Here is a 19,537-nt window from a genome sequence, read left to right on the forward strand (position 1 = left end):
GAGAAATTTACTTTAGTGTTAGGATTGTCAGAATTGAATTAGTGGGAAAAGGCCCACAAAATTACTACAGCTGTTTAAAAGCATTGAAATATGCACCAGTCCAAAACACAGGGCCTTTTTCTTGTATTCACTTTCTTTCTCAAAGTGAATGTTCTCACATGGTTCGTTGTGGTTATATTTATTTACACAATAGAAAACTGACTATACATTTTCATCAAATAAACATACACATAGACCAACAAGAACATGAATGATATCAGAACCAAATCCACTCACCAGAAAGGTCGCTGCTCTCTATGCGACGGAGGTCCATGTCGACCCAGAAGAGTTTGCCTAGCTCATTGTCGATAGCAAGAGCAACAGGTTTGCCCAGGCCACTAAAGAACAGCACTTCTCGCTCTGTTCCATCAAGAGCCGCACGCTCGATCTTAGGGGAACGCTCCTGCAGGTTAGTGAAGTACATGTACCTGTGGGTGACAAGGATGGGTTACCAAATAATTCAGAAAGTCAGACAGGACCACTGGTCTGTTATTCAAGCGTTTTACTTCAACAGTCCAGTCGTGTGTTTCCGATGTTTAAGACAGTTACTATGCAGTCAAAGAATCAGACGGCAGGGTGCTTTGGTGGCACAGTAGTCTCATACACAAGCCCACCACAGGGAGGACGCTACAACAGCAACAACATGTAAACTAGCAATCAGCAGCTTTGCGAATGTAAGAAGAGGCTCGTGCTAGCCTGTGGCTTTTATTAACCAGCAAAGATATTGTGCAAGTGGCAGAAAATGGGATACATCCAAATTGGAAGGAGGGAGAAAGATTTGGAAAAGAGGCTTGGAATTAAATCAGGCATTTTCTATCCATAGTGGATTGTAGGCATCCTGAAAGTCACTTACCCCCTTTCTGGGTTGACCACAATTGCACGGGGTTTGTCGTGCTCTCCGCGCAGCACGACTCCCACACGTGATCCATCCAGGCGTGTAACGTTGATCACGTTGGTCACCTCGCTGGTCCAGTAGATAAAGCGGCTGTAGATGTCGATGCTCAGGTCAAACGGCTGCAGGCCTAAGTGGTGCCCTCCCACCGAGTTAGACACCACAGTCATACTCTGAGGATACATGATTAATCACGGTTAGAACTGATCATGCTTGAGCCCGAGTCAGACCGACTTTTAGCAGTGCCAGGAACTGTACAGGAGCATCACGTGAATGCAGACGAATGTGCAAGAAAAGTGTAGGTGTAACTGTGATCAATTTGTAAATACAGCTGCAATGTGTTTCCAGTCGTTTACCTGATTGCCATCTTCCTGGGCTCGCCGAATGACGTTCTGCTTCGAATCGATCCAGTAGAGCTGCTTGTCGAGTGGATCGTAGTCGATGGCTCTTACATTGCGCAGGCTGTGAATGGGGAGGATGATATCAGGGCTCTGCTGCTCATCCATCACCATGCGATTGATGGCTGACTTTTGGCTGAACAGCAGGAAGGAGGTGGGTGCTGAAGAAGACAGAATAAGAAGACTATTAGAAGGATCAAATCAGTAGCTTCTATTAAATAGGTCTACCAAGCACTTAGACACAATGGTACTTTCCAGCTGTATGGATGGCATACTTGAGGACCTGTGTTAGCATCTTACAAACCTAAAAAAAGATCTGCATTCCAACAGATGTTGACTGTGCTTTGACAACAATTCAAAGTTTTGGCTATGAGTTCTAATAAACAGGTAAGTAAGTCTCTGGTTAGCCCTAAGCCTTTCTGTGCATGCTGGTCTCCTTTGAGTTTCTATCACCTTTATGGTAGCATGCAAGTTCAGCTCTATTATTTCAAGCTGCATTTAAAACTAAGTTGTGGGTCTTTTTCAATAAAACATACATTACCCACACAAAGACGAACACAAATGCACACGTAGCCCCTGAAGAGCTTCCCCCATGTGAGCCTCAGCAGGATTCTGGAGTGTTTTCACTATGTCAGACATAGCAAGAGAGTTAAGAATGGCTTCACCCAGGCTTTGGTTTCCAGGTGCCTGCCAACTTGGCAGTGGCCTAAGGAACTATGAGAGCTTTTTAAAGCTTAGTGCTAGCTTAAAACTCAATAGGCTCCCCCCTAAGAAGGCCTCAGTCAACTCAAGTGCAGCAAACTGCAGGTTCTGCAAACTCACACGTCAGGAGCAACTGGGGTCTAATGTATAAGGGCGGAATATGACAAGAAAGTGATCAACGAAAGTAAAATACTCATGAAGTATGTCTAAAAATGTCCAAAATTATGTGGACACCTAACCATATGCTTGACTGAGCCTTTACAATTCCAGTACTGAAAAAAATGTCTCTTAATAGTCATAAGTGTGCTTCAGGTTAAAAAAAAAAACTAATGTTGCCAACAGGAGATAAGGTGTGCTTTAGGGACCGCAATAATCGCTTTATCTTTATCCTTTTTTTATGGATTTCCCCTCTTTATCTCTCAATCTAGTCATTTCCAGATCCCGTTCATAACTCCACTTGCACAATGGTGGAACTGAACAAGAACAGCCAGATCACTCCACACCTCCTTCGACCTGTGACAAAGCCGTGACCGCTTCGTATCTCCCGTTAGTGTTGGTTTCCCCACACAGAGTCAAGTCGTATACAGACAGACACTCCCATTTGCGCAAACCTCCAAGACCATTTTCTGGTGATCGCATATTACAGCGGCAGCACAAAGAGACACCATCCGACCTTCCCTCCTTCACACAGTCAATTGTGGGGTTTATATATATATATATATATATATAAATATACAGTATATATATATATATATATATATATATATATATATATATATACAGGGTGGGCCATTTATATGGATACACCTAAATAAAATGGGAATGGTTGGTGATATTAACTTCCTGTTTGTGGCACATTAGTATATGAGAGGGGGGAAACTTTTCAAGATGGGTGGTGACCATGGCGGCCATTTTGAAGTCTGCCATTTTGGATCCAACTTTAGTTTTTTCAATGGGAAGAGAGTCATGTGACACATCAAACTTATTGAGAATTTCACAAGAAAAACAATGGTGTGCTTGGTTTTAACGTAACTTTATTCTTTCATGAGTTATTTACAAGTTTCTGACCACTTATAAAATGTGTTCAAAGTGCTGCCCATTGTGTTGGATTGTCAATGCAACCCTCTTCTCCCACTCTTCACACACTGATAGCAACACCGCAGAAGAAATGCTAGCACAGGCTTCCAGTATCCGTAGTTTCAGGTGCTGCACATCTCGTATCTTCACAGCATAGACAATTGCCTTCAGATGACCCCAAAGATAAAAGTCTAAGGGGGTCAGATCGGGAGACCTTGGGGGCCATTCAACTGGCCCACGACGACCAATCCACTTTCCAGGAAACTGTTCATCTAGGAATGCTCGGACCTGACACCCATAATGTGGTGGTGCACCATCTTGCTGGAAAAATTTAGGGAACGTGCCAGCTTCAGTGCATAAAGAGGGAAACACATCATCATGTAGCAATTTCAAATATCCAGTGGCCTTGAGGTTTCCATTGATGAAGAATGGCCCCACTATCTTTGTACCCCATATACCACACCATACCATCAATTTTTGTGTTCCAACAGTCTTGGAGGGATCTATCCAATGTGGGTTAGTGTCAGACCAATAGCGGTGGTTTTGTTTGTTAACTTCACCATTCACATAAAAGTTTGCCTCATCACTGAACAAAATGTTCTGTGTAAACTGAGGGTCTTGTTCCAATTTTTGTTTTGCCCATTCTGCAAATTCAGTGCGCCGATCTGGGTCATCCTCGTTGAGATGCTGCAGCAGCTGGAGTTTGTAAGGGTGCCATTTGTGAGTAGCTAATATCCGCCGAAGGGATGTTCGACTGATGCCACTCTTCAGTGACATGCGGCGAGTGCTACGCTGTGGGCTCTTGCTGAATGAAGCTAGGACAGCCACTGATGTTTCTTCATTAGTGACAGTTTTCATGCGTCCACATTTTGGCAAATCCAACACTGAACCAGTTTCACGAAACTTGGCAAGCAGTTTGCTAACTGTAGCATGGGAGATGGGTGGTCTCGTAGGGTGTCTTGCATTGAAATCTGCTGCAATGACCCGGGTACTGAGTTCACCAGACATCAACACAATTTCTATCCGCTCCTCACGTGTTAACCTCTGCGACATGTCAATGGCTGTAAACAAAGAGAAGCTTGTAAATAACTCATGAAAGAATAAAGTTACGTTAAAACCAAGCACATCATTGTTTTTCTTGTGAAATTCTCAATAAGTTTGATGTGTCACATGACCCTCTTCCCATTGAAAAAACTAAAGTTGGATCCATGGCCGCCATGGTCACCACCCATCTTGAAAAGTTTTCCCCCTCCCATATACTAATGTGCCACAAACAGGAAGTTAATATCACCAACCATTCCCATTTTATTTAGGTGTATCCATATAAATGGCCCACCCTGTATATATATATACAGTATATATATACTGTATATAGTATATATATATATATATATATATATATATATATATATATATATATATATACAGGTCCTTCTCAAAAAATTAGCATATTGTGATAAAGTTCATTATTTTCCATAATGTAATGATAAAAATTAAACTTTCATATATTTTAGATTCATTGCACACCAACTGAAATATTTCAGGTCTTTTATTGTTTTAATACTGAGGATTTTGGCATACAGCTCATGAAAACTCAAAATTCCTATCTCAAAAAATTAGCATATCATGAAAAGGTTCTCTAAACGAGCTATTAACCTAATCATCTGAATCAACGAATTAACTCTAAACACCTGCAAAAGATTCCTGAGGCTTTTAAAAACTCCCAGCCTGGTTCATTACTCAAAACTGCAATCATGGGTAAGACTGTTGACCTGACTGCTGTCCAGAAGGCCATCATTGACACCCTCAAGCAAGAGGGTAAGACACAGAAAGAAATTTCTGAACGAATAGGCTGTTCCCAGAGTGCTGTATCAAGGCACCTCAGTGGGAAGTCTGTGGGAAGGAAAAAGTGTGGCAGAAAACGCTGCACAACGAGAAGAGGTGACCGGACCCTGAGGAAGATTGTGGAGAAGGGCCGATTCCAGACCTTGGGGGACCTGCGGAAGCAGTGGACTGAGTCTGGAGTAGAAACATCCAGAGCCACCGTGCACAGGCGTGTGCAGGAAATGGGCTACAGGTGCCACATTCCCCAGGTCAAGCCACTTTTGAACCAGAAACAGCAGCACTGGACTGTTGCTCAGTGGTCCAAAGTACTGTTTTCGGAAATCAAGGTGCCAGAGTCTGGAGGAAGACTGGGGAGAAGGAAATGCCAAAATGCCTGAAGTCCAGTGTCAAGTACCCACAGTCAGTGATGGTCTGGGGTGCCATGTCAGCTGCTGGTGTTGGTCCACTGTGTTTTATCAAGGGCAGGGTCAATGCAGCTAGCTATCAGGAGATTTTGGAGCACTTCATGCTTCCATCTGCTGAAAAGCTTTATGGAGATGAAGATTTCATTTTTCAGCACGACCTGGCACCTGCTCACAGTGCCAAAACCACTGGTGAATGGTTTACTGACCATGGTATTACTGTGCTCAATTGGCCTGCCAACTCTCCTGACCTGAACCCCATAGAGAATCTGTGGGATATTGTGAAGAGAAAGTTGAGAGACACAAGACCCAACACTCTGGATGAGCTTAAGGCCGCTATCGAAGCATCCTGGGCCTCCATAACACCTCAGCAGTGCCACAGGCTGATTGCCTCCATGCCACGCCGCATTGAAGCAGTCATTTCTGCAAAAGGATTCCCGACCAAGTATTGAGTGCATAACTGAACATAATTATTTGAAGGTTGACTTTTTTTGTATTAAAAACACTTTTCTTTTATTGGTCGGATGAAATATGCTAATTTTTTGAGATAGGAATTTTGGGGTTTCATGAGCTGTATGCCAAAATCATCAGTATTAAAACAATAAAAGACCTGAAATATTTCAGTTGGTGTGCAATGAATCTAAAATATATGAAAGTTTAATTTTTATCATTACATTATGGAAAATAATGAACTTTATCACAATATGCTAATTTTTTGAGAAGGACCTATATATATATATATATATATATATATATATATATTAGGGCTGTCAAACGATTAAAATTTTTAATCGCGATTAATCTCAGAATTTCATATAGTTAATCGCGATTAATCGCATTAAATAAAATCTGTGTAAATGTTATAGAAAACAAGGTTTTTTAAGTGAAATGTGAAAAGTGGACGTTTCTACACGAAGTGAGTGTGTTTTGACCCTTTTGGGGCTTCCATAGTTCATGGACTAGCGTGCTTGACTCCGGTATTCAGTGCCGTAACAGATTAAGTTAATAAAGTGTTTTGCTCCCGACAACTTGTGAATATACCGTGTATTTATTTCTTTATTATGCAAGTGCATCCCTACGACGCTCAGTTATATTATTTTAACAAACCGCAAATGAAAAACGGTGGCCAGTCCGACATTAAAACGTTGGTTCTACCAGTCAAGTCTCAACATGAACTAGAATTTGCGTTAATGGCACTATTTTTTTTAATCGCGTTAAATTGAGATCGCGTTAACTTCGACAGCCCTAATATATATATATATATTTTTTTTTTTTTTTTATGCGTTTTTCTCCCACTTTCTCCCAATTTAGCGTAGTCAATTTGTCTTCCGCCGTTGGGGATCCCCAATTTTTTTAAATTGAGCAGGGCATATTGCTGCTCACGCCTCCTCCTCCGCACTCTACACAGGCGCCTCTATCCGCCAATCAGGGTCCTTACACAGCATTTGAAGACCCCACCCACATATTCCGGCCATCCCTCCCTGCAGGCACTGCCAATTATGCCCACTAGATGGCGCCCAGCCGACCAGTGGCAATGCCGAGTTTCGAACCGAGGAGTTCAGAATCTCGGCGCTGGTGAACGCTGGTGACTGTGCCACCTGGGCGCCGTCAATTGTGTTTGTGTAGATGCTGAGCCAGGTTGGTGGCTCTGCTGAGATTCAAACTCATACATGGTGTGCTAGTGCAGTAGACCAATGCGTCAACCAAGCATATCTAAAGGATAATAGGCTAAAAAGAAGTTTGTGAATATTGAAGGCCATTCTTTTGGTGTTGCATACTGGAATGGAGGCAGCAATGGAGAGCCTCTTATCTCAACATTTTTGCAATCCCAGTGGACCTAATGGAACTTAACCAGGCTAAAAATGTAAAGATATTTAAGGATATTTTCAATAGATATTTCTAGCATGGCTTAGCCAGTCTGGCATTTCTGCACTCACTTGCTCCATCTGTGTTGTAGGTTTACCATTTACATTTTTACAAATGGGTACACTGTAAAATGTAGCTTGCTTTAAATGCTTACACTCATCACTCATGAGCCTTCATTCAAGCCTGTTAATATAATAATAGCGCTTTGTGTGTCGTGGGAACACGTGTTCACATTTCCTCTTCTACGTTGCTAGCTGTAGTCTGAGAGATTCAGTGAATGGGAACTGAATCAGTCGTGTCCGAGTTTCTGTGTGAAAGGCACAATGAGTTCATTTCGCTTACCGCTGCAGGTTTTGTTGTCATCATTGAGAGAGTAATGGGCTGGGCAACCGCACACATAGCTGCTGACGGGCACCGCAAGGCACAGGTGTGAGCAGTGGCCATTGGTGGAGGCGCAGGCATTCCAGCCGCCCTGACGTGAGGAGTGAAACACTAGGATGTCCATGACGTAGTCAAGGTGGCCCTGTATGAGTGTTCGGTTCTGCCCGCTGGTTTTGTTGGCGCGTTCAATGCTGCGCTGACTCCAGTCTGTCCAGTAGATGTAGTCTTGGTACTGTGTGAGCCCAAAGGGGTGTGGCAAATCGTCTGCAATGACTTCACGCTCAAGACCTGCAGGAGATGAAAAGAAAAAAATCACATTTGACAACCTAAATGAAATAAAATGGGAATGGAAAAAATAGACATAAGGAGGAGATGGTTAACATTAATAAAGACTTCATGTTATTATGTAATGCACTGGTGTTTGGCCTGTGAAGGGACATGCATTACCAATCATCTATTATTTGTTCAATAGTTTTTTTACCCTCTTTCATTAAAATACCAGAAGCATGGGGTTATAAAATACTATGAAATACTGGTTGTTAATAAGACTGATCTGAGTGGTTAAAGCTGACAAGAACTACCAATTAAATTACCACTCTTTAAAACCAAAGTGACCAAAAAGCATCTTAGAAGGCACAACATGTCAAACCCTGATGCTTATGAGCTACAACAGGAGATGATCACAACAGGTTGCACTCCTGTCATTTAGAGAGCTCATTTAACATCCCTTTCCAAAAACATGGACAATAATGTTAATAAAACTATTAATAAACCAAAGCAATGTCAAAGGGAAATAAATGCAGCTATTTAAAAATATGCAACTACACATTAATACAAATAAAAATGGATCTTACCAAGCATGTTAGAAGATTCAATGAGGGTGGTGTCCAGGTCTGTCCAGTATAGCCGCCTCTCAGCATAGTCGATGGTAAGCCCATTGGCACGGCCCACGTTGGGCACAAGAGTAATACGACCTGTGCCATCCATAGCAGCACGGTCAATCTTGGGTCTTCCACCCCACTCAGTCCAGTACATGAAACTGCAAAAGAGTGCACTACATGACTTTTTTCCTTTCTGGATTTCTGTCCCCCATAAGGTTCATAGGAAAAGCCCCAAAACCACACCTCTCATTTACTGACACACACACAATCACTCACTCTCTCTCTCTTACTTCTCTCACAGACACATACAAATAAATGCAGGCCCTCCTTCAGTTAAACTGCACTAAAAAATAATAAAGTAGAGAAATGAACAAAAATTAAATAGAAATAGAAACACATTGTGCTGTTAAGTTCAACGCTACTGCTAGACCAGAAATAAAAGTCTTGAATGTAAGACTATATGTATTCATCTTTTAATACTTAAACCTTACATCTAATATAACGGGGCTGTGATTTTCAATGCCTTGCATTGTATTTAATTACAATTGTTATTTATTTATTAGGATTTTAACATCATGTATTACATATTTTCATTAGTTCACAAGTCAAACCAGTCATGGACAATTTTTGTATTTCCAATTTACTTCACTTGCATGTCTTTGGACTTTGGGAGGAAACTGAGCTCCCGAATGAAACCTACACAGACACGGGAAACCATGCAAACTCCACACAGAAAGGACCCGGACCGTTCCACCTGGGGATCGAACCCAGGACCTTGTTCGACGCTGTGAGGCGACAGTGCTACCCACTGAGCTACCCTACCGTGCCGTCCCTAATGACAGTTGTAAATTGCTTTGAATAAATGTTCAGTTTCTGCTCAAAAGCCTTCTAATATAGAAATGTGAAAGCCTGATCTCTATTTATCTGAGGCATTTAACTGCAGTTGATGCTGCAAAAGGTGGCACAACAACTCAATATATATATATTAGGGCTGTCAAACGATTAAAAATTTTAATCGTGATTAATCTCAGAATTTCATATAGTTAATCGCGATTAATCACATTAAAAAAAAAATCTGTGTAAATGTTATAGAAAACAAGGATTTTTGTGTGAAATGTTACAATTAAAATGGTGAACACATTTTATGCTAAATGTACTTATGTTAAAAACTGCTGGGACAAGAGAAAACTGTAAGGGAGTTTTATTCACTCACATACTAGGCAGTAATACTATCCAGCAGAGTGTTATGTGTAAAGTAGTGTAAAGTGTTATGATCCCAACAACTTGTGAATATAGCGTGTATTTATTTCTTTATTAAGCAAGTGCATCACTACAATGCTCGGTTACATTATGTTAACAAACCGCAAATGAAACAAACGGTGGCAAGTCCGACGTTAAAACGTTGGTGCACGGTCAAGTCTCAACATGAACTACGGATGACTCGCAGGGCCAAATAGAATTTGCGTTAACGACACAATTTTTTTTTAATCGTGTTAAATTGAGATTGCGTTAATGCGTTATTATCGCGTTAACTTCGACAGCCCTAATATATTCAAACGATTAAAATTTTTAATCGCGATTAATCTCAGAATTTCATATAGTTAATCGCGATTAATCGCATTAAAAAAAATCTGTGTAAATGTTATAGAAAACAAGGATTTTTATGTGAAATGTTACAATTAAAATGGTGAACACATTTTATGCTAAATGTACTGATGTTAAAAACTGCTGGGACAAGAGAAAACTGTAAGGGAGTTTTATTCACTCACATACTAGGCAGTAAATGTCAGATTGTAGTTTAGAATTTCTCCATCAGCAAACATTGTAGATCAGCGGTGCTTTAGGTGGGATAATGCGTAGTTATTGTAACAGACTTTTCTGTGGTTGTATTGTGACAATGGTTTGATGGCCGTTTCTACACGAAGTGAGTGTGTTTTGACCCTTTGGGGCTTCCATAGTGCATGGACTAACGTGCTTGACTCAGCTTTCCGGTATTTGGTACCTTAACAGAATAAGTTAATAAAAGTGTTCTGCTCCCGACAACTTGTGAATATAGCGTGTATTTATTTCTTTATAAGTGCATCACTACCACGATCGGTTACATTATGTTAACAAACCGCAAATTTTGCGGTTTGTTAACATAATGTAACCGAGCGTTGTAGTTCTACCAGTCAAGTCTCAACATTAACTAGAATTTGCGTTAACGGCACTATTATTTTTAATCGCGTTAAATTGAAATCGCGTTAATGCGTTATTATCGCGTTAACTTCGACAGCCCTAATATATATATATATATATATACAGTGTATCACAAAAGTGAGTACACCCCTCACATTTCTGCAGATATTTAAGTATATCTTTTCATGGGACAACACTGACAAAATGACACTTTGACACAATGAAAAGTAGTCTGTGTGCAGCTTATATAACAGTGTAAATTTATTCTTCCCTCAAAATAACTCAATATACAGCCATTAATGTCTAAACCACCGGCAACAAAAGTGAGTACACCCCTAAGAGACTACACCCCTAAATGTCCAAATTGAGCACTGCTTGTCATTTTCCCTCCAAAATGTCATGTGATTTGTTAGTGTTACTAGGTCTCAGGTGTGCATAGGGAGCAGGTGTGTTCAATTTAGTAGTACAGCTCTCACACTCTCTCATACTGGTCACTGAAAGTTCCAACATGGCACCTCATGGCAAAGAACTCTCTGAGGATCTTAAAAGATGAATTGTTGCGCTACATGAAGATGGCCAAGGCTACAAGAAGATTGCCAACACCCTGAAACTGAGCTGCAGCACAGTGGCCAAGATCATCCAGCATTTTAAAAGAGCAGGGTCCACTCAGAACAGACCTCGCGTTGGTCGTCCAAAGAAGCTGAGTGCACGTGCTCAGCGTCACATCCAACTGCTGTCTTTGAAAGATAGGCGCAGGAGTGCTGTCAGCATTGCTGCAGAGATTGAAAAGGTGGGGGGTCAGCCTGTCAGTGCTCAGACCATACGCCGCACACTACATCAAATTGGTCTGCATGGCTGTCACCCCAGAAGGAAGCCTTTTCCGAAGTCTCTACACAAGAAAGCCCGCAAACAGTTTGCTGAAGTCATGTAAACAAAGGACATGGATTACTGGAACCATGTCCTATGGTCTGATGAGACCAAGATTAATTTGTTTGGTTCAGATGGTCTCAAGCATGTGTGGCGGCAATCAGGTGAGGAGTACAAAGATAAGTGTGTCATGCCTACAGTCAAGCATGGTGGTGGGAATGCCATGGTCTGGGGCTGCATGAGTGCAGCAGGTGTTGGGGAGTTACATTTCATTGAGGGACACATGAACTCCAATATGTACTGTGAAATACTGAAGCAGAGCATGATCCCCTCCCTCCGGAAACTGGGTCGCAGGGCAGTGTTCCAGCATGATAATGACCCCAAACACACCTCTAAGACGACCACTGCTTTATTGAAGAGGCTGAGGGTAAAGGTGATGGACTGGCCAAGCATGTCTCCAGACCTAAACCCAATAGAACATCTTTGGGGCATCCTCAAGCGGAAGGTGGAGGAGCGCAAAGTCTCGAATATCCGCCAGCTCCGTGATGTCGTCATGGAGGAGTGGAAAAGCATTCCAGTGGCAACCTGTGAAGCTCTGGTAAACTCCATGCCCAGGAGAGTTAAGGCAGTTCTGGGAAATAATGGTGGCCACACAAAATATTGACACTTCAGGAACTTTCACTAAGGGGTGTACTCACTTTTGTTGCTGGTGATTTAGACATTAATGGCTGTATATTGAGTTATTTTGAGGGAAGAATAAATTTACACTGTTATATAAGCTGCACACAGACTACTTTTCATTGCGTCAAAGTGTCATTTTGTCAGTGTTGTCCCATGAAAAGATATACTTAAATATCTGCAGAAATGTGAGGGGTGTACTCACTTTTGTGATACACTGTATATATATATATATATATATATATATATATATATATATATATATATATATACTGTATGTGTGTATATACGTATATAAGACTGATATAGATGTCTTATTCTAGATTTTGTATGTGTATTTGCTAATATGAATATTTAAAGAAAAATGAAATCCAGAATAGAAAATACCTTTACCCATTATAGTACCGAAATTTAAAACCTTTTGTGTTAAAACACAATGTAGACACAAAGTATTCAGCTATACAAAATAAAGTTTAAAAAAAGAGATAATTCTTTTCAATTTTAAATAGACTTACCCTTCGGCAGGGTCCAGTGCCAGTGCCCGTGGGCTGTCCAGGTCCTTCCACACCAGAACTTGCCTGTGCTGGCCATCCAGCTTAGCTACCTCAATGCGATTTGTTCCAGTGTCTGCCCAGTAGAGGTTCTTCCCTAGCCAGTCCACCGCCATGCCCTCTGGGTAGTCCAGGCCAAACTCCACCACATGCTCCAGTGCACTGCCGTTCATGAACGCCCGGCTGATGGTCTTTAAGAAAAAGAAAGACAAAGCTTAAACTTTAAAAGCAAAAAAGACCATTCTGCTTTCTGACTATTCTTTTAATCTGGAATGATTTACATTTATAAGTACCACCAGCTTCGGGCACTCTACAATCGTGCGCCACAGAAACGCAAGGGCAGGGGTTATGTTATGTTACAGATAACAAAGATAATTGGTGAAGCAAGAATATAAAGGGAAAAGAAAATTAGGGCCTCCGTTTAATGAGGGTCCTGGATGTCTTGTTTGTTGGATGAATAAAAGACTAATTCTTCTGTTAGTTGGGTACCTACAAAGACATAATAAACTATGTCTTAGGCTGGTGGATGGCCAAAGCCTAGCGCTGGATTGCTGTCCTGTCAGGGGTGTATTTCTGCCTTGAGCTCAATGTTTCTGTGAAAACCAGACCCACAGCAACCCTGACCAGAATGAAGTGATGGTAAAAATGAAATAAAAGGAATAAATAAATACACACACTATTACAACATTTTTGTCCACTACTCTTACCCCACCATCCTTCTTTGTCTGCCTCATGCGCACTTTAAGTGCTGCAATCAACAGTTTATTATTGTTGAATGAGCTTTATGAGGCACAATACCAATGGCATGCATTTTCTAAGCAGTATATTTAGCAACCATTCGAAATAATGTCTTAGCAATTCACAGCAGTAAACACAACAGTCTCTGGCTGTGCATTTAAATGCCTTCTCCACAGATGCCAAAAATCTGCTGTTTTGAAGTTGTAAATAAGTGCTAGAGCAAAACTCTGCACCATGAGTTGTGGTGCCTAATAGGCTGTTGTGTCTTACTTTCAATTCAGTACCTCATTTAATGCACTAAACTTGGCTGAAAAGGAAATAATACTATATTGGAAGGAAATGTACTATATTGCTGTAATGAGACAAGAGAACAAGAAAATGCATGCAAAAGATATGCAGCAGACTGAGTAACAAAGTAAAAACAGAATGAAATAGTGAGAGGCAGAATAAAGTGTAAAAATAATGCACAAAACAAAGGGGAGAGTGGGCTACTAAGCCATCAATAATTTCCAAACTGACATCTCTGGAGAGCCCATTACTAAACTTTGCTTTAGGCTGAGAGGCAGCTGGTTGAGAAAAACAGACAGGTTCCCTGGCAGGGTGTAAGCACAGGCGTATATGCCCGTGTTCATGTTCTCACTAGGAGTGTTAAGGTGAGACATTTATGGTATACACAGACCGGACATAACATTATGACCACTGACAGGTGAAGTGAATAACACTGATTATCTCTTCATCACAGCACCTGTTAGTGAGTGAGATATATTAGGCAGCAAGTGAACATTTTATCCTCAAAGTTGATGTGTTAGAAGCAGGAAAAATGGGCAAGCGTAAGGATTTAAACAACTTTGACAAGGGCCAAATTGTGATAGCTGGACGACTGGGTCAGAACACCTCCAAAACAGCAGCTCTTGTGGGGTGTTCCCAGTCTGCAGTGGTCAGTATCCATTAAAAGTGGAACAGTGGTAAACTGGCAACAGGGTCATGGGCGGCTAAGGCTCATTGATGCACGTGGGGGGCGAAGGCTGGCCCGTGTGGTCCGATTCAACAGACGAGCTACTGTAGCTCAAATTGGTGAACAAGTTAATGCTTCTGATAGAAAGGTGTCAGAATACACAGTGCATCACAGTTGCAGGGCTGTTTTGGCAGCAAAAGGGGGACCAACGTTATGCCTTATTGGTGTATTATCACAGTGTAGCAAAACTAAGCACCAATTAAAAGTCCTCAAGAAGGTAAAATGTTTTAAATAGTATAATAAACAGAAAATTGACCATTCATGCTACATAATATAAGACGCTACCAGTATTCTTAAATATAAATTTTCCAACAGTGCCTGGGTGTCTAATTGATCTTAAAGAAAGCAGGACCTACTTCCATTGTTCCGATGTCCATAGCTCCAATGTGAGTGCTTTCAATGGTGGCCATGAGTTAGCATGGGCACTTTGTCTGGCCTGCAACTACGCAGCCCTATACACAGAAGGGTTCAACGCACTGTGTTGTGACATACTGATTTCAGTACAAGGATTAAAATGATGTCCCTTTTCGGACCCCTTGTTGTGGCATGGACTCCATAAGACCTCGTAAAAGACTAACGTCTTAGTGACAGATACCACAGGACACCTTCAACGTTGCGAGGTGGGGCCTCGATGAATCTAATGTTCGGTCAGATTGAGATCTGGGAAATTTGTTCTCTTTGTCATGTTTGTTAAACCATTTTTGGAAAATTTTTGCAAAGGGAAAGCAGCATTAAGGAATTCTGCTGACGTGAAAGGGTGCAACAATGTTTGGTTAGGTCGCATGTGTCAAAGTATGGCATGGAGGTATCACCTCACTAGAAATATACTTTGTATTAATTATTGCAATTATTCAATCTGTTTTTTTGTAAATATTTGTAAGCTGCTTAAGTGTCAAAAAACTAATGCAGTGACAATTTTAATCTGACCAACCTAGTTTACACCCCACTCATTCTACCTACCTTTAGTGTTATGTCTGTCCAGTAAATTCGGTTGTCAGTAACGTCAAAATCGAGCGCTGATGCCTCCTTGACGCCAGTAAGCGGGATGGCCACGTTGTTGTTGTTGGTCTCAAGTGAAATGCGTCGGATGTCAGTATGGCGTGAGAAAAGCAGGAAGGCCTCGGGCACGATGCAGGTGCTCATGTCGCCCATGAGCTCCAGTCCGATTGGGCACCCACACGCCACGCCCAGCGGCTTGTACAAGCACAGATGACTGCAGCCTCCGTTGTTCTCTGCACATGCGTTCGTCCCTGAGAAAGAAAGAATATGTGAGTGTGGGGTATTGGAAAATTGGTCCCCTTCCTCTCTAGACCACAAACAAACAAAAGAAAAGAGAGAAAGTCTAGAGATAGTTAGTTTCATTATTAAAAAGCATTCGTAACAGTAAGGTTCCAGAAGTAAAAATGACATTTGCGATTGTCATGCAGTGTCCTAGTGAAGCACCAAGTAATGTGGAACCTCAACGAGAAACCCACCAGACACATCACAAAAACAGTGATGAGACACACTGTTGCGCAACATACCTTGTATAAGTAAAAAAAAAGTCTCTAAATCTCTTCTTATTTATTAGGCTTTCAAGTCATGGTTTACACACTTTGGATACATTCATGACAGGACAGGTAGTTACTCGTTACACAAAATTCATCAGTTTAATGTCAAACACAGTCATGGGCAATTTAGTATCTCCAATTCACCTCAGTTTCATGTTTTTGGAATGTGGGAGGAAACCGGAGCTCCCTAAGGAAACCCATGCAACCCATGGGAAGAACATGCAAACTCCACACAGAAAGAACCTGGACCCCTTCACCTGAGAATCAAACCCAAAACCTTCTTGCTGTGAGACCAAGAAAGACGTTAAAACCAATTGCTCAGCCACCAATCCAGACAATACAGCAGTGCAGTAAATATATATATTTATAACTATACAACATTCAATCCTTCCTTATTCCATGCAAAACAATAGCCTGAATTTAAGATCAAGAATTTAATTTAATTTCTGTTATTCTTCTTGGACCTACGAGACATTTTAACTCACCAAATGCCTGGTGGACGTATGTGGCCTTCAAGCCCATAAGGTCAGGCAGCTGGTCAATGATCACTTCTCTTTCAGCTGTAGACTTGTGCACACGCTCAATGCTCCGTCGCTGCCAATCTGTCCAGTAGATAAAGTCGCCCAGGAGGGTGAAGCCGAATATGTGTGGGAGTTTGTCCTCAACCAGGATCCTCCGGTCTGTTCCATTCATATTCATCATCTGTAAAAGAGAACAGTAAATGATTACTAGCTGGCTTTGTAGCAGCAATGAATCCAACAATAGCCACTCCATGACTTCAGTGCACAGACCACTATGGTGGAATGGACAGACAGGTGAGGTGTAAAAAGGAAAATGGCTTGAATCCTTTTGTTAACGATAACCAACATGATACAGTAGGCTGGGATTTTCTCAGACAATGTTAATTACTGCACACCCTATTAAAAAAATTTGTGAGAGTATGGAAAAAACTTCCATTAGAAGTATTTAATTGAAACCAACACAAAAGGTTTTACCATTTGAACCATTTGAAGTTTATAAATATACGCTAATTCTTAATTTGATGACTGCAACACAAATTTTAAAAGTTAAAGACAAAAACACCATTCACACTGTAACCAAGGCAAAGTTCCCCATGGTATGACAGGAGATGGATGGAATGTGGTCTGTTAGTGCCAATAAATTTGGTAACACATCTGTTAAGTAATTTAGAAGCCTGAAATAATTTGATGCCTGCAACCCACTCACAAAACGGGACTAGTTTATAGACTATTCATTACACAATTTTTGAACATTTTCCAATAAGCAGGTGAAGTGGTATTAGGTAAGGCTATCGTGATTGGATATAAAAGAAGGATCTACTAAAGCAAGCAGAAGTTGTGGCTCACCGCTAAGAGCAAAACTTTGAGAGAATCGTCAATCAAAAAAAAAGCAAAGCGCAAAATCACAATCTACCCTACATAATATTGCACAAAGATTAGATAGTACAAAGAAATCTCAGTCTGTGTAGTCTCAGGACAGAAACCAAAGATGGATTTGAGGGACTTCCAACCCTTTATATGGACTGCACGAGAAACAGCTATGCTACTGTGATAAATACTGAAACATGGGTTAGGGAGTACTTTGGAAAACACCATACATCAAAAAAATGCAACCTAAAACTCTTTATGAAGAAAGTAAATCATTGCCGCTCAGCGGTGGCACAGCGGTAAAAACGCACGCTAGCGCACCAGAGCTGGGATCTCGAATACATCGGATCAAATCTCAGCTCTGCCATCCGACTGGGCTGAGCGGCCACATGAACAACAATTGGCCTGTTGTTCATATAGGGGTGGGGTATTAAGCCGGATAGAGACTCCTCATGACTGATGCACTACGACCTCTGCTGGCTGATTGAGGCGGGGAAAGACTGCTGTCAGGGTGTGTCTCTCTGTACACAAGGCTGATTCGCATATATGCACGCGCCTAGTGTGGGTGACAGAGCGGGGGTCAGCATTAGTGGAGAGGGAAAAAAAAGAAAGTAAATCATTCATTAATTAAATTCAGAAACACTGCATGCAGAGTTCTCTGGGGCCAAGAAAATCTCAGATGGACCGAAAGACAGTGAACAGCTCATTTTCGTAAAAAACTTTGGGTTCTCAGAGCCAAAGGCGGTCAGCAGTTAACGGTGGAAAAGTCAACTGTCTCAGCTGTATTGGGAGTGTTGCAGGCGTTCAATCCCAAATGTGTTTATATTTAAAAAATTACAATGAAACTTGTCAGACAAAACATTTAAATCTTTACTTTGTACTTTTGTTAAACAAATAAAGACCTAAGATAATTAACAGTTTCTTGTTTTTATTGCCTGTTACAGACGGAAATGGTTTTTGTATAACATGTATAACAGAGATAACCAAAAAGCAAACTACAATTTTTTTTTCTCTCATTTTCTAAAATTTTCCCCCAATGTTCTCCCCTAATCTAGTCGTATCCAATTACCCTGATGGCGTTATGCTTCACCTCTACCGATACAACCCTCTACTGCTGACTGAAGAGCTTCGCAACTGACACACGCCCCCTCCGACACGTGCAGTACCAACTGCATCTTTTCACCGGCACGAGGCGAGTTCATATGTGGATCAGCTTTGTGCACAGACAGCCACACCTTGATCAGCATTATTCCCCAACTCTGCGCAGATGCCACCAATCAGCCAGCAGAGGTCGTATTCAACTTGTCCCACCCTGTGAACAACAGCCAATCGTTGTTCATGTAGCCACCCAGCCCAGCTACAGACTACTTTTTGACCTAGAATATTTTCCTGATTTATTTTATGAATATTATTACCATTTAAGCCTACTTGTGCACCATAAACAAGGCAATGGTTTTTGACAAAGAGATGAAGCACAGAAAGATAAAAACGCATAATCTAAAAAAATGTGTTTAAAATGTTTTAAGACCAAGCTTATTATAAATAGCAGATCAAGTGGTCAAGTGTCAATACATAGTGAAAAACAACCATAATTGCCTTAGATAGAAAAGAATTACCTGGGTTAATTATTCTAGCACACTGCTGAGATCAGAGCTCAAACCTGGCTGGGAGTGGCTCTGTCTGAGGCCTCACCGCTGGCCAGTATATAACATGTGGCTGGCAATATTTGTGTGTGTGTGTACAAGAGGGCACGTGACAGACTGCGGCCATCCTGTGGCCTGAATGAGATGGTGCAAGCAACATAGGACTGAAATAGGCAACAGGGAACTGGATATTCATGCATACTGTACATTGGGGAGATGCAGTGAAAAAAACAAAAATATTGCAGACTTTAATGAGGTGTGTAAAGTGAGCTGCATTTTCTTATTTTTATTACGGTGACTAAGTTTAAAACAGTTTAAAACCACCTCCTTGTTTCTACACTCACTGTCCTTTTATCAGCTCCACTTACCATATAGAAGCACTTTGTAGTTCTACAATTACTGACTGTAGTCCATCTGTTTCTCTGCATGCTTTGTTAGCCCCTTTTC

General features: G+C 41.2%; 1 protein-coding gene across 1 annotated transcript in view; it reads right to left on the minus strand.

The window, feature by feature from the left end:
* lrp6 (low density lipoprotein receptor-related protein 6) overlaps window positions 1–19,537 on the minus strand; it is a 71,847-nt gene that overhangs the window by 13,560 nt on the left and 38,750 nt on the right. The window contains exons 8-15 of the mRNA XM_062994695.1: window positions 16,545–16,761; window positions 15,470–15,759; window positions 12,721–12,947; window positions 8,456–8,640; window positions 7,563–7,889; window positions 1,288–1,490; window positions 893–1,104; window positions 277–467 (exon numbers count right to left, since the gene is read on the minus strand). Of these exons, the coding sequence (XP_062850765.1) occupies window positions 277–467; window positions 893–1,104; window positions 1,288–1,490; window positions 7,563–7,889; window positions 8,456–8,640; window positions 12,721–12,947; window positions 15,470–15,759; window positions 16,545–16,761 (1,852 nt within the window). The remainder of the gene's footprint in view (window positions 1–276; window positions 468–892; window positions 1,105–1,287; window positions 1,491–7,562; window positions 7,890–8,455; window positions 8,641–12,720; window positions 12,948–15,469; window positions 15,760–16,544; window positions 16,762–19,537) is intronic.

The sequence above is a fragment of the Trichomycterus rosablanca genome, chromosome 1 (assembly GCF_030014385.1).
Source record: "Trichomycterus rosablanca isolate fTriRos1 chromosome 1, fTriRos1.hap1, whole genome shotgun sequence".
NCBI lineage: Eukaryota > Metazoa > Chordata > Actinopteri > Siluriformes > Trichomycteridae > Trichomycterus > Trichomycterus rosablanca.